General features: G+C 39.4%; 2 protein-coding genes across 6 annotated transcripts in view; one reads left to right on the top strand and one right to left on the bottom strand.

Moving 5' to 3' along the window:
• The window catches only part of Larp6 (La ribonucleoprotein 6, translational regulator), a 55,665-nt gene extending 42,814 nt beyond the window's left edge, over positions 1–12,851 (bottom strand). For both annotated transcript variants that reach the window (XM_013141392.3, XM_023560644.2), the window contains exon 1: positions 12,607–12,851. In XM_013141392.3, coding sequence (XP_012996846.2) covers positions 12,607–12,836 — 230 coding nt within the window. In that variant the 5' untranslated portion in view covers positions 12,837–12,851. The remainder of the gene's footprint in view (positions 1–12,606) is intronic.
• Positions 12,852–12,927: 76 nt separating this feature from the next.
• Lrrc49 (leucine rich repeat containing 49) overlaps positions 12,928–15,444 on the top strand; it is a 136,366-nt gene continuing 133,849 nt past the window's right edge. The window contains exons 1-2 of one of the 4 annotated variants that reach the window (XM_063246803.1): positions 12,928–13,183; positions 13,820–13,876. In XM_063246803.1, coding sequence (XP_063102873.1) covers positions 13,136–13,183; positions 13,820–13,876 — 105 coding nt within the window. In that variant the 5' untranslated portion in view covers positions 12,928–13,135. The remainder of the gene's footprint in view (positions 13,184–13,819; positions 13,877–15,444) is intronic. The other 3 variants (XM_003477639.5, XM_023560643.2, XM_003477638.5) reach the window with 3 other exon arrangements.

Genomic DNA, 15,444 nt, shown 5'->3' with positions numbered 1-15,444 from the left:
GGTGTATTCCCCCTTGCTTAGGACCCTCATACCGCAGCATTCCTGGATTCTAAGCAGGGTATCTCAGAGAGCCTCCATAGCTCCTGCTATCTACCCACCGTGTTATTCCGGAAGCTGAAAATCTGGGATTTTAAGAGTCTGAAGAGCAAGATCTCAGACACTGGCTGACCTGGGAGATGTCTGACTGAGAGAGAGGAACAGGAGGACAAAGGTATCTGAGCTGGATGTGTGGCACAGTGGCAGAGTGGGAGTTGGGAGGGCATGTGATCAAAGGTTGGAGCAATGGGCAGGGTGGCCTGAGCCCAATGGCCTGGGCTGGCAGCACCGTGAATGAGAGTGAGCCTTCAGAAGGTGGCCCTGGGAAGGCTTAGGCCAGGCACAGATCAGTTCACTCATGGAGCCAGGCAGCTACATTGTGGCAGCAGCAAAGGTTTGGGGGCAGTACAGCTAGCCATTACTGGGATGCAGGTGGGTGTAGCCAGGGGCATGGTCCACTGTGCACAGGGTCGGCTACGTGGGGTATGACAAGGGGACATGCAGTGCAGGTTTATATTTTCCGTACTTGGTCTGGGTTTGGGTGTGTTCATGTGGACAGTGGGCTGCGTACACAGGCGCTGTGTTCCTACTGTGAACAGAAGCACTGACTGAACCTCAGCAGTGCCGTATGGCTGCTATGCTATGTTGTAAGGGCTGTGAGGGCAGCAAACAGATTCTGGGAGGGCAGGCTGGGCATGTTGGGCACAGGCACTTGATGTTGCAGTTATGCAGCGTAGGACTGACTGGCATATGGGCGACTTGGCTGCCACATGACTGCTTATGGCTAAGCCCCTGTGGGTATGTCTCAAGGCTAACACTGGAGGTGAGAGGGAGTTGGGTGAGGGAGAAGTCAGGGAGGAATCAGCACAGGAGGAAAGTGGAAGGGGTCAGGATGGAAGGGAAAGAAAAAGACCTGAGGTTTCTATCTTAGTAGTAAAGAGAGAAAAGTCCAGACCTGTAGCTCAGCTCTTGATGGAAGCTTAAGAAAGGGCTCTAACAGCATAATTTCAGGTCACTCAGAGACAGAGGATTCCTGATGAGCACTGAAAGGGTTGCCTTTCCCTTCCTTGAGGAGTGCAGGTGGAAATAATAGGCAAGTGGGGATTTTCTGCTGATTACCCTTCCAGGCTGTTGGGAGCTGGCATCCACCGAGGAACTTTTGGATAGCCACTAGAGAGTAGCTGTAGCCACAACTCCTCAGTGGTGCTTTCAGTTTTCACTACTTCTGCACAATCAGACAACTGTTCCCAGAAAGGAATCTAGTTGCTTGTCTGGTTAACGTTCCATTGGTCATGGGGATTTCCCAGGGGGTACTAGAAAAGCTTATCTTTGCTTTGAGAATAGCAGCTGCCCTAAAGGTGATCACTATTGGCAGAGTAACCACTCTTTTAGAGTTCTACAAAGCACAGATAAAAGCCTGAACTAAATATAGATTAAATTTCAAAGAACACCACCCCACATTATAGAATTTTTTTTTTTTTTTTTTTTGGTACTGGGGATTGAACTCACAACCTTGCACTTACCAGGCAGGCGCTTATGCCGCTGAGCTATATCCCCGGCCCTACATTATAGAATTTTATATCAAAGCCTACTAGATGACACTTTAATATTTCTTCTCTGGTGGCAGGCTCTGGCCCCTCCAAGGGGAGAACCACCAGCGGCTCCTGAGATCCACGCCATGTTGGAACTTAGGACCCTGGGAAACCAAGCAACCAGCTCCCCTCCCTGGACCCTGGAAAACGAAGAAGCAGCTCCCCTCCCTGGTAAGCAGCTGTGGTGTGGCAAGCTGTGGCCCCTCCAGAGGGAGAACCACCATTGTCTCCTGAGATCCAAGCCATGTTTGAACTTAGGACGCTGGGAAACCAATCAACCAGCCTGCTTCCCTGCTAAGCAATAGTGAGCCTACCAGTGCATGGGCTTAAAGTCAAACATCCCACTTCCCCTACCCTCTTTCTCCTGCCCCCATTAGCAAATGGGAACCAGAGATCTGAGCACTTCTCGGGAGGTTGACCATAGCAAATAAGGGGGATTTCCTTCTATCATCTCTTTGAAGGCATATATTTTTATTACTGTTTTGCATTATTTTGATTAATAGTACTGCTCTATTCAATATTCTGTTTTGAAAAGTTCTATAATGTTCTGTATTTCATTTTATTGTGATATACGTGATTGAAAGAACAACTATTGTGAAAATAACGAGATATACTGTGATACCTATTACTGTTATCCCGGTAACCTCCTGTGAAGTTCTGTACCAATTTCACTACATTGTCTCAGTTGGCTTTATTCTGTCTTGTTCTGCTGTATTTTACTACCTTCAAAATAAAAATTTAAAAAAAAGAAAAAAATATTTTTCTTAGCACTGTCTAGAACATGATTAAAAATCACAGCAGTCACAAGTCAAACAGGTCAAGGGAGTCTAAATGCAACACATATCAAACCAGAATACAAGATCTTGTTTGCGAAAGCAAAATATCCCTTAAACTCAAGGCATAGAGCAATTTACAAAAGGCACAAGTAATGGCAAATAAGAAGGACGGTTATGATTACCTAATATCATTCAGCAATCAGGAAATAAAAGCAAACTCGTATCTCCTGTTAACTATTTCTTATCTCACAAAATGGAAAAATCAGAAGTATAGTATTCAGGTCACTAAGACCTGTTGTTCAGCAGGTATCTTGACCATGTTGTGTTTGTTTGTTTCTGGCCATGCCATGTTGAAGAAAAACAGCTGCTGTTTGGGCTTCAGATTGGGAGAGAGACAGATAAAGAGAGTGCTTCTCTGATCTGAAATGCCTACCAAAATCTGGCCCAACAGAAGTGGCAGGAATTGTGGGAGCCAAGGTCTGAGGATGTTGTTGGATGGTCTCTGCTTGGGCAGAGGTTTGAAAGAGCTTAACACTCTCCAGAGAGAGCTTTTCTCCCCTTGCAGGTTTTGGTAGCAGATGTAAGGAATGACACCAGTCAGAGAATAGCAGAGATCACCAGGCTTCTGTAAAGGTAACATGACTTGAAATTTATTGTGCCTGGGTACAGGCAGAGGGAGAAACGGTCATCTGTATGGTACAGAGAAAAATGGAGTCTTTTAATAGAGGCATGCCTAGTGAGAGGGAAAACCTTTCCTCCAAGAGATTCTAAAACCTGGAAGAGGGATGACTCAGGTTATTAATGGCTTGTCAACTCAACTTAACTTTTTGAGGTGGATTGACATCATTAAATGGCAGGAAATGGAGTTTCTACAGTCAAGGGTGATGTCTTTGATACATAATCCTTTCTCTGCAGTTCCTTGGACCTATTGACTTAGTTCTTTTTAAAACCTACTGTCTAAGGAAGACTGTAAAAGAGACCAAAAATCTTCCATGCCCATAAAGAGGTGAAAACTTTCTCCACATCTTGTCTTTGGCTTGGTTATATGACTTGTTTTAGCCAATAGGATAATATCAAAGGTAATGCAAGCTGAGGTTTAAATGCTTGAGCTTTTGACCTGTTCTCTGGTTGTTTGGAACCCTAGGACTATCATGTAAATGATCAGCCCATCCCTGCTGGATTTGGTGGGAGAGAAGACCTCCTTTTTTCCCCTTAAGGTCAAGGAAGATGGAAAAGTAGATGGGTGGGTGATAATGACAGGGTAAGCTAGTTATGTGAATGGGTATTAGGAAAAGGAAAGATGTGCATGGTAAACCTTCTCTCAGAGGAAATCCATAAAAAATAAGAAGAAGCTGCAGAACATGACCTGGAGAAAATTTAATAAACAACTAAAGTACAAGTAGAAGATGCTTAACAGCATCTTGAGCAGTTTAAACTTTTTTAAAAATAAGATGGTGAAGTAGGGAAGCTCTAACTAGTTGGGTGAGTGTGGACTAACTACTTTCTTGAATTTTCCCAGTGGCAAAGTGAGGCATTTTGACTGGAAGATTTTTCCAAAGTGCCTTCCAGTTCTCATGTCTTCAGGGAAGCTAGAAAAAGAAAAAGACTAAATACACACAGAGAATTAGTGTATTTTGGAAGAATTCCCTTCATAGAGCACTGGGAAAATTTGAAATCATCAGAGCTTTTATGATAAATGTCTACCACTAACTCAACAAATATTAAGTGAACATCTAGTGAAAGCCAGACGTGGTAGACAGAGAAGTCAGTGAATAACAGCAGCTGGCTCCTGCCCCAGGAGCTTGTAGGATCATTTAGATTTGATCAAATGATTCTAGAGAAATTCACTAAGAAAAGTTGCGGCCACTTCCGGTTTTACTATTCAGTCATTTCCAAACAAGAGTTAGTTAGGGTTGTGTTTCTTAGAAATGGGCAGACCAGATTGCTGAGCCAACTGCAGACAGAGATTACATCAGATGCCTCCTCTTCATCTGCAAATGAAAAGCATGGACTAGATTCTCCCTAAATCTCTATCCAGTTCAAAATCCTGATTGGGCTGCCTAGCAGTTCTTTAGTGCTTTAGCTCAGCAACCCCATCTAGTGTCTCTGAATTTAGAAATCATTTAGCGTATGAAAAAGGCTAGTCACTGAAGGGACTGATGTAGCCAAAGACAGCTTCAGAGCAAGATACATGGGTAAGGGTTTGTTGGTGATCACAATGAAGTGTTAGTATGAGGTACACTGTGTACCAGGCTCTGTTCTGAGTGGTTAATACTCATTTAATTCTTACAACAAACCTGTGACAGAGGTGCAAATAACATCCCTTGGTTACAGATGGGACAACAGTGCACAGGAAGGTAAAGGAACCTGCAGTAAGTCACAGAACCAGTATTAAAGGCTACCTCCTTAACCACTATACCTACAGAGTCCATCCTCTTAGCCACTATGCCTTCCTGCCTTTAACTAGGAGGTACAGAATATTTACCACATTCCAAGATTTTGCATATTGTGTTTTATTTAACCCTTTCAGCAAAAACTATGATGTAGGTACCTCCCCCATCACAATTTTGCAGATGAGTAGAGATAAACCCAGACTGTGTGATGAAGTAACTTTCTTAGCTCACATAGCTGAAAATCAAACTTTAGCATCCACCCAGGGTAAAGGGAATGGACAGTAGGATACATCTAGAATATTCCCAGTTCCCTAAAATCTTTTTCTTTCCCCATTCTCCTAAATACCACTGCTTCATTGTTTCTGGTACAGGAAACATGACACAAGCATCAAATGCTAGACTCTTTTTTGTTTGGTTTGGCTTGTTATCTACAGAGCTTACTCCTGAATATGTATGAGCTGTAAGTCTGATTAATGGATTATGAAGGATTATTTACATTTTCTTGGTCTCTTCTGTTTCTTTTTTTGGAGTGAATTTTTCCAGGTAAGTGATGAGGGCATTATGTACCACAAGAGGTTGAGCTGTCCTGTGAGATCCCGTAACATGGCTTTGATGGTCCCTTTTAACTTGGGACCACATCTCCATGCCTAACTATTTTGATTGCCCAAGAAACATATCTGCTTTATTGTCTCTTTATCCTTTCAAACACATCTACACATTTACTCCGTGCCAGGAGCCTAGAATTTTAGAATGGTGCTCAGAACATGGGAATGTTAGTGAAAAACTGTCCTTACCTTACAAGGAATGACTGTAAATCAGCCATATACAACTCAGGGTAGTAAAGCCTATGATGGGCTGAGTGTGACATGCTTTGGTAACATGCAAGGACAGTTCATCCAGTTTTAAGAGAAGGGAAGTGCAGGTCATAGTAGGTTTCTCGGACAACTGACTTCTGAAACTGAAATCAATGCTTTCCCACCACACCGGCATCCTCTTGTGTCTAGTAACATACTACCATTCTTTTTGCTACTCAGGATTTTTAAAACTCAGTCACAGTTTACTCTTTTCTCATTCACAAATCTAGTGTCTAAATTAATCTTTGTATTCGGTTAATTCTTTCCATGTGTTTTGTCCTTCCCACTCTAAATTAATCTTCATCTTCTCAAGGCAGGACTATTGCAAAAAGATGCGATCTTACTTCCAACAAGGGCTCTCTCTCCTTTCTTTCTCCACCAAGCCCCAGGTTCATTTGTCCAACATACTTTCTATTAAATCTGAATGTTTCATTTGATGCCTGGTGGTTAAAAGCCACTTTCCTTTTTCTAATCTTCCATCTGAATCTCCCAGAAATACCTTGTAATAAATCCCTGCCTTTAGTCTAATGGTATCACTATCCTTCCTGCTTTGCATGCCTGGGTTGATGTTTCCTTTTCCTTCAGTTCTTTGTTGCTGTTTATTTTTAAAACATGTCTGTCTCAAGGCTGGGGATTTAGCTCAGTGGCATAAGCGCCTGCCTGGCAAGTGCAACAGCTTGATCCCTGGTACTGTCAAAAAAAAAATGTCTATCTATAATCTCTCCTTGAAAAACCATTACAATTTTGTGATGCCTACCTTATAAAAACTGCAGAATTTGTATGAACTAGCCATTTGGCGACTGCTACATGTTGCCTTTTTGAAATGTCAAATACAGTATATAGAGACATAATTCACACATAGTAACCAGATTTCAGGTCCTGCATGGTCTCCTCAGAGAGGAATTTTCTGATTATCTTACCCAGAAGAGTTTTTCAAAAAACTCTCTTTTCCCACCCCAATTATGCTCTAACACATCTAGTTTATTTTCTTCAAAGCACTAATCATTAGCTGAAATTACTCACTTGTTTCTTTATCGCGTGGCTTCCCTAGTAAAAAGAAAGTACCAAGAAGGCATTTTCTTTTTCTCTTTTGTTCACCAAACGTAATGCTTCTGTCTAGAACAGTTTTCTAGTTCTGCACAGGTGTCTAATGAAAACTCATTGAATAAATGAAGAAGGATATGAGAAGAGTTCGGGCAAATGTAATTTTTCTCTGTTAAACTAATATGGCAAAAATTAATTGAAAATATTTATGGAAAAGGCAAACATTATATTAACTGTTAAATGTTTTATATGTAAATTAAAATAAATGCAGTGTTTTATTTTACTGTAGGGCAGTGGAACATTACATAAGATCATATGAATCACCAAACCAAGTATAAATGTTCATTGGTGGGAGAAAAAATCAAAAAGGAGGCAGATTTGGCTACCAAGATAGTTTAGGTATGTGGAAATGAAGGAAGCTCATGGCAGTGAAACAGGAGTTAATATTCATTATGATTTAAATTAAGAAGAGAAGCAGCTTCAAAGCTCAACAGGCACTTGTTAATACCATACAGCTGCAGACTTATATGTGTAATTTAAAATACAATGTTTTCTTAAACACAGTCATCTCAAATTCAAATCAAAACAGCAATAACAACATTAGTAATAAAGCTATGAGTCTGGATGCTCACTGCTCAGGCTCCCAACTTCCTATGCTACTTATTTTATTAGTCCTTTCCTTAAAATTAAAATTACACTATTTGAATGAACTGTAACCTGAAATTAACTTTGGAGGGAAATCACTTTTCTAGGTCTTGCTTTGTTTTGTTGTTATTGGTTTTTTTTTTTGTTTTGTTTTGTTTTGTTTTTGGTACCAGGGATCAAACTCATGACCTTGTGCTTGCGAGGCAAGATTTTGTTGGTTTTTTTGAGACAAGATCTTGCTATGTTATCCAGGCTGGCACTGATCCTCCTGCTTCAGCCTCCCACATGCTGTGATTACAGGCCTATACTACCAGGCCTGACAAGAAAATCACTTTAGTATCTTATTTATATCTTTAAGAATAAAATGTTTGCAAGTTCTTTCACTTAGGTAGAATAAGATGTTTGAAGTGTAAAATGATGTTTGTTTTTGTTGTTCTCAATAGTAGGCGTATAGTAAATTTCTCAGAAAACATTGTCATAATTTAGTTCATGATATAAAACTGTGGTAAAAAATTTCTTTGGCAGACAGGGCAGCCCACAAATATTTCCCAAACGTGGAATTCAATGAGTGGGAATTCTAACAGAGGAAAAATTGATTCCTGCAATGGGAATGCATTAGAAAGATGATACTGTTTTTTTGCATGACATAGATAATTGCAATCTAAATTAATAAAGCTAGTTAATTTGTTGCAGTAGAAAATGATGCAAGTAGATTTCATTAGGATAATATGAAACTTTCTCTCTAAAGTGATTTCCTTCAAAAATTTTCTGTAGGAGTCATAATTCCACCAGAAATGCTCTCAGGGACTGATGGATACATCTAATAGCATTGTAAATGAACAAACTAATAAATAAATAACAAATAAAATAGCCAAAGGCAAATGTCCTGGTTCCATCCCCAAATAATTTAATAGCATCAAGTGTGGCTTTATTCAAATATTCAATACTTAATTTTAATCAGGAAATGTTACTACTATTGTGGTTTTGTTTTAGAACCTGATTTTTACCAAAATGATAAAAAGAGCAAAATAAAAAATCACAAGGGAAAGTAGGGCACATGGAAGTTTGTGGGCAACAGTATCTTGTTAAGTAGACACATTTTCTTTTGAGGTGCACAAACTTGGCTGTAATACTCCACGGTCAAATTATCTTGACATGAAGATTTACAACAGCAGAGATGGCTGTGAATAAGACGGAAAATCTACAGTGCATCAAAGCTGCTGATGTTCCTTCACATGCCTCTTCCCCACTGCACAGTCTGTACCTGCTTCTGCATCACTGGAGTAAACGTGAAAGGGAACTGAAGTTTCACACCGTGACTTTTCCGTCTGAGTAGCTGCATTGCCTAGCTGTTTGCCACTTTGCCTGAATACCTGAGAAAGAATGAACACAAATATCTAGGAGCTCGTGTATCTTTCATAGACAAAAGACTAACTGCTTAATGAATGAACCTATCAAAACATATCCATCCTATGGGTAGTTGGCCTTTTCAAAGAATTTGTGTACGTTTATGTACTAAGCCTTCTTCATGTAAGTAGATACTGAAGTGACAGCTCCTTTTCCTGAAAACAAGACATAGCCAGAAAATAGGCAATCTTGAAAACTAGAGATCAGGACAACTCACTTGGGACCCCTTCTGTCTTTCTCTCTCAGATAAAAGCTTTGTTTCTCTGAATAAATATATACTGCTCTTAAAAAGAAAAGAAAACCAGAGATCAGAAATGCCAGCCCCAGTCAGTTTATCCTTGCCTTACCGGCCTTCCAGAGTAGCCAGGGAGGAAGAGAATAGTGATAGGTAATTTGCTACTTTCTCTGCAGCATGGATACTTTTTAACACTTAGTACTGTCATGCATTAGGCAAGCTGGAAGCTGAGTCAAGACAAGCTGTGTAGTAGTGCAAATTTAAGAATTCTGCTACAGTGCTCTATACTCCTCAGGTATCACAAATTCTGGCCAAGCAGAAATCTGTAAGGTATTTATTTGCAATTCCTCTTTTCTTAAATCAACAGTTGGAAGAGATAATATTAGTATTAAATTATTGACTATCATAGTAGTCACATTATTGTAGAAAACCCTATCACCAATCTTTTGTACCTTACTGAGAACTGCTTTAATAACATGAGAAGTCTTGATGCTTTCTTGGGAAAAATTACACTGAATGCATTTTGATTTGTAGAAGTAGGTGAGGAAGAGGCAGAAAGAAAGAAGATTTAGATACTTAGAAGATAACATAAGATGAGATACCTAAAGATTATACGTGCAGCAGAGGCTCAGAAAAGAAGAGTGGAAAAGGTGAGAGGGCCTAGGGGAAGAGAAAATCAGAAGGGTTAGAGACATGATCACAGAACACAAGTGCTAGCACTTTATCTACAGAAGGTAGGGTGGGCAGGTAACATAGCAACTGCCTTCAGATAACTGAAAACTCTTTTAGTGGGCATTTTTGGTTGTTGTGCTACAAGCAATTAATACCCAAGTTAGAAAGTTTGTGAAGAAATTTTAGTGAAGAGTCCCTTCACAGCACAAACACTTACATCTAATATTACTGGGGGTTTAAATAAAACTTTAAGGGTATTCTTTTTATTTGTGTTTATAAATCTTGACCAAATTCTACTGTTACATCTATTTCTTAGCTAAGTATTCTAAAAGTATAGAATAAGTACAGCTTTATTAAAAAATCAAATTTTAGAACTTTCATTAGTCTAAAAATAACACCCTCGCACTTATAACAAATTATCTCAAATGGAACGTGTGTCACTACAACTCTAGACAACAAAACAGAAGAGTGACAATACCTCAGGAGTCCAGTTTCTCTGTCATCTCGGGGCCCAGCCCCTACCCTTTCTCAAAAGTAACCAAGTTTTCCTATAGGTGGTTTCATACAAACTGAATCACACTAAAGGCATTTTTTTGTGTCTAGCTTCTTTGGTTCAACATTATGTTTGTGCAGTTCATCCATATGGTTGCAAATAGCCATAGTTTGTTTTTTTTACTACATAATATTCCATTAGATGAATACACTAATATTTGTTAACCCATTCACCTGCTTATTACAAGTTTTGGGCTATTATAAGTAATGCTGCTTTAAAGATTCTTGTACATGTCTCTCTCTCTCTTTTTTTTTGGTGTCAGGAATCAAACTCAGGACCTTGTGCTTGCCAGGCAGGTGCTGTGCAGCTGAGCTATACCCATGGCACCTCTTATATGACTTTTGATTCCCTCACATGCACATTTTTAATAGCACATATGTAGAATTCGTGACTTACAGTATCATGTTAAACTTTAACACATAATACCATATAGTTTTCAAAAATAGTTGTATCAATTTACATTTCTACCAGCAGCATAATAAAGTTTACACTGCTCCGTATCTCTGCTCCCACTGTAAAAGACTTGTTTATCCATCTAATATAGATTGATACAAATGTTGACTGGATATATTTACTAATTGGAAAACAGAGTGAGTGTTTATTCTGGATATGTTTCTCAATAGTTAGCCCCAGTTGTATTTAAATATTTTTATTGTCTCACAATATTCTGACCTTTCTTCTTCCGATAAGGGTATGAAGCACATGTTTTGTATTCTATCTTGATATGTATTTGTATTTATTTACATATGATTGCACATATGTATATTTTGGCGATGTTGGTATATGCAATGATGGTGAATAGATGGTTCAATGCAAGTATAGATGTCTGGACAATTATATAGCCTGGTAAGAAGAGAAACTGACAGAGAGCCAAAAATTCTACTATGAAGTTATAGCTGCATATTCATTTCACAAATATGTATTGAATTCTTTAAGTTGGCAGAGTATTATACTACGGCAATAGCAACACAACAGTTAAGAGATCAAATATGATATTTGGTATCATGACACATTCTAATGTGAGGCGTAAAACATTAAGCAAACTATGTAATTATTTTATGAACCTTGCGAAAACTACTGAAATATCTCTGCTATGGAATCATGCAACTGTGCATGAAAAGCATAAAGAAAAAAGATATTTGAGTTGATTTTTAAAGAAAAAAGACTAAAATGTTATTGATAGGGAATGGGAGACTCAGAATTCCAAGGCAGTACATGGGACAGTTGAGCAAAGCCTTGGATGGAATATAATATGTCTAAAAGTGAAAAGGTTAGTGCTGCCAAATCAGGTAAGCAACAAAGGACAATGGCCCTGAATACAGCTGTTGTGGAAAGCAAGACAAAAAGGATGCAAGGTCACAGAAATTGTGTTAATTTTTTTCTTTATCCTAATACTTGCAGAATACCATTAAAGGGTCTTGGGCACCCACCTGAATGTAGAAAGCAGGCTGATATTACAGAATATTGGTTTGGCAACTGGACACACAGTAAATACAAGCCCTAGAGGAAATTATTAACCTTTTGGTTGAGTTTCCTTGTGCAGAAACTTGGGTTTGGACTAGATGAGCACTAAAGATCGTTCAACTCGAAAACTCCGCAAGTTCCTCTTTGTATTCAAAGTCAAATGTCACATATAGGCCACTTGAATGCTTGATGACCTTTTCCGTTATCTAGAAATGAACAGCTTTTAGATCCAACTATGAGCCATAATTTAACCTACTTAATGGCGATAACATTAAAGTTTCATTATCTCAAAGAAGGATTCAAAAGCCTTCCTTGGGAAGTGCAAGAAGGTAGTGGTAATCAGATGCAAAATAAGTAAAATGGATATTAGAAAATCAGGCACAAGGGGAGGAAATTCATCTCACTAGGAACTTTCAGGCAGCAAGTATCAGTCAAAAGAAGCTTGGGGTGGGAGGACATTATCAGTAAGCTCCTCTTCAATCAGTAGCTTCTCAGCTCCCTTTCCCTGTCATTTTGGACAGGCATCGTTGATGTTCTTCAAATTTGTGTAAACATGATGCACAGTTTCAAGATTTGCTCAAATGAAATCCTTTCTTTAAAACAAAATAAAACATAACAAAACTCTGGAGTCTTGAGAGAAAGAGATACACTCCGAAGGATCAGGCTTGTGTGGTCCTGTGACTTGGGAGAGGTGCACAATTCCAAAGTCACTGGGCCACTGAATGCTAAAATGGAGATCAATTCTCAAGCACCCTCCTGATTTTACAAAAGAGGAAACGGAAACCTTCAAGGTGAGGTGACCCTAAGTGGAGGAGCTCAGCCACAGCTCAGGGCCCCTCCCATGGCCCTAGAGCCACTCGGATCCCCTTTCCCTGGGCCCCCCCAGCTTCTGCAAGCTCAGGCCCTACGCAGGAGACTGGCTCCCGGAGCCTCACCCGGCTTGGCGCTGGTCGACTCCGAATGTGGGCTGTTTCCTTCCCCGCCACCGGCAGGGGACGAGGCGAACTGGGCCTCCAAGCAGGAGTTCTCTTTGACATCTCCCTCCCCCGCTTCCTGGCAGGGCTCTCGGGAGAGCAGGAAGACACTGGCTGCGGGATACAAATTTCGCGCGGGCCGCGTGGAGGCGAACGGAATTGAGGAACGGACCGGAAGTGGCAGTTGTCATAGCGACTGAAGTGTTCAGCCTCTTTCCCGGCGTTTCCTCCTTCCAGCACTCCCACTCTGTTATTGCGAGGCCAGGAAAACAGAACGAGGAAGTGGTGACGCATTTGTCCCCTACAATACCACCAGAAGCTATCACGATTCTGTAGGCCAGTCAGTTTGGGAGAGGACCAGACCGGAAATGGTAGTTTCTATGGTAACCCCAGAGCGGGTTGCCTGGAAGATGACCCCCTTTGGTCTCTTTGAATCTCTGCAGTAGCTTCACCAGAGAGACAAATCTAGCATCTTTGCCTGTTTCCTGCCATGATTCCAGGGAAATACCGCTCTGTTTCTGGCCGGGCTGCAAACAACGTAGGTTGAACCTTCCTACTTTCTTTTTCTTGGTGTTGTCCTTTGTGACTGGCGTCTTTGTCTTAGGTGATGGGTTGTATTGTTGGGAGCAAGCCTATTTAAGCTGTTGTCTGACCTAGGCTTGAGGTTCATGGGCGGAACCAAGGCACTTGGGGCGTATTTAATTTTGTACGCTGAGTATTCAGTCTCGTCCAGGATCTGGGCTCCCCAGAAGGTGGAGCTGGTCTTCTGTGAAAGGACCAGGGTCATTTAAATTCCTTTAACTGGTTAATTCCCTTTTCTTTTCTTTTTTCTTATATGGGAATAATCCATTATTGGGCATTCCTGCCTCTTTTACCTATCCCATGGATTTATGTGTTGAGACTTGAAATGTCAAGTGTCAAATGCCTGAGGTAGCAAAGTGGAGGGTTAAATTAGTGCCGACATTTTGAGAAAAATAAATGAACGAAATGTTTTAATTCTTAGAGGCGATTTTATCGATTTCAGCCAACCCTCAGAACACGATCATTTACCAGAAACAAAGAGAGGCAATCTGCTGCATTCTCATTTTTTGATAACACCTGTATCGTGGGGAGGATATGTCTGTATATATACATAGACTAAGAGCACATTTTATGGGTTCTCTTTATATTTCAGGTGAATTGTGGGCTTCATCTGGTTATTCAACCATCATCGCTTCCTGAAAAAAACAAGGTAAGATTTAAGCATATTGGTATTTAATTTGAAAGTAAACTTATAAATTCTACACAAATAACAAGATTTAAAGGCAGATTCTGAACTGGCAACTCCTAAGTATACTTTGGTCTCCAGTGTAAAGTTGATTTTTATTTTTTGTCTACCTAAAGCCAAAATTAGGTCTCTTTAAAAACAGTAACAGTTCACTGATTACAAAAGGGAAGGTTTTTGACATTTAAGTGTTTTTGAAATGAAGATCCTTCTCAGAATTGGCAGCATGTCAAAGTTTAATTGGGCTTACTACTCATGGTATCTTAGAACAGATAGAATATAGAAATTTGGAAGTGTATAACTACACATTCCATTTCAAAGCAGGAAAGAAAAACTTGGTTAGTGGTGGAAAGATTTTAGGTTCAAAGTGTTTTTTAATGTTATGAATGCAAGATTCTTTTTTCCCATACCATCTCTGGCATTTGCAGAATTCCTAGCTTTTTATTTGTTTTTGAGATTTTGAGACAAATGTTTTTCTTTCCCTGTTGTCTCAATTCAGCACTTAAACATACCAAATACATGCAAAACTATGTCTCAAGACACAATAGAGTGTTTCTTCCTTTGGCAAAACTGGACACATCCAACTATTACAATTCATTTACTTATGAATATGTTAAATATATGTCTCTGGAGGAGTCCTAAACTAAAGAGCAGTGTTTAATGATAACAGACTGAAGAAAATAATAAAGATGGTGAATGGAAGGGCTTTTGGTCAAGCAGGTAGCAGCTGATGACGTTGCATGTATGTGTGTAAAAGTGGACACTTGGAATACATTTGGTTATATCCAATAAACATCAGTTGGCTAGATTAATTGAAAAAATCCCTTATTATAATTGGGAATAATGGATTCCCCTTCAGATGTGTCCTAACTGTCACTGGATGAATCCTATCTCTACCATTATAATATTTGTAGGAAGTTTTGTGTTTCATCCAAATCATATCCAGTCCTATCTACTTTCTCTCTTACGGGCTTATGTTCTGGGAAGATACTGTTAGCTCATACAAATCATAAGAGTATAATGAAAATGTTAAATTTGTGTTTAAACTATGGATGAATGAGAGGCATAATGATTCTTTTAATATATGCATTTGAAGATTTTTTTGTGGGTAATCATAAGTGATTGTTTTGGTTTTGTTTTTCTTAGTCCTACCAGATAATTATTTAAAATCAGTTTAGTGAGAGTCCTTCTTAGAAGGTTTAAGTATATAACTTATTATGTTATAGTTATAATTGGACATTTGATGGAATTCCAGTGATCAAAACATAGTGTTTTTTCCCCAACCTTATTTCATTTTTATGTGTTGAGCAAATGCCTGAGAAAATAATTCTTTTAATCATTGTATTTGTGCTGATGATGTGAAAAGATTGATTGGAAGTGTCTTAGATTGATGTGTGCTTTCCTTTGATCTCATGGAATTGACTTTGTAAAACACATAAAATTTTTTCCAATTTACTGTGGGTGTGCTGTTGAAAATACTTTATATAAATGGAATCATGATATGTGGTCCTTTATGTTGAGCTTCTTTCACTTAA

The sequence above is a fragment of the Cavia porcellus genome, unplaced genomic scaffold (genome assembly GCF_034190915.1).
Source record: "Cavia porcellus strain 051 isolate PalLab524CR breed Dunkin Hartley unplaced genomic scaffold, mCavPor4.1 scaffold_4, whole genome shotgun sequence".
In the NCBI taxonomy this organism is placed as follows: Eukaryota; Metazoa; Chordata; class Mammalia; order Rodentia; family Caviidae; genus Cavia; species Cavia porcellus.
This window is presented reverse-complemented; position numbering and strand designations above follow the sequence as displayed.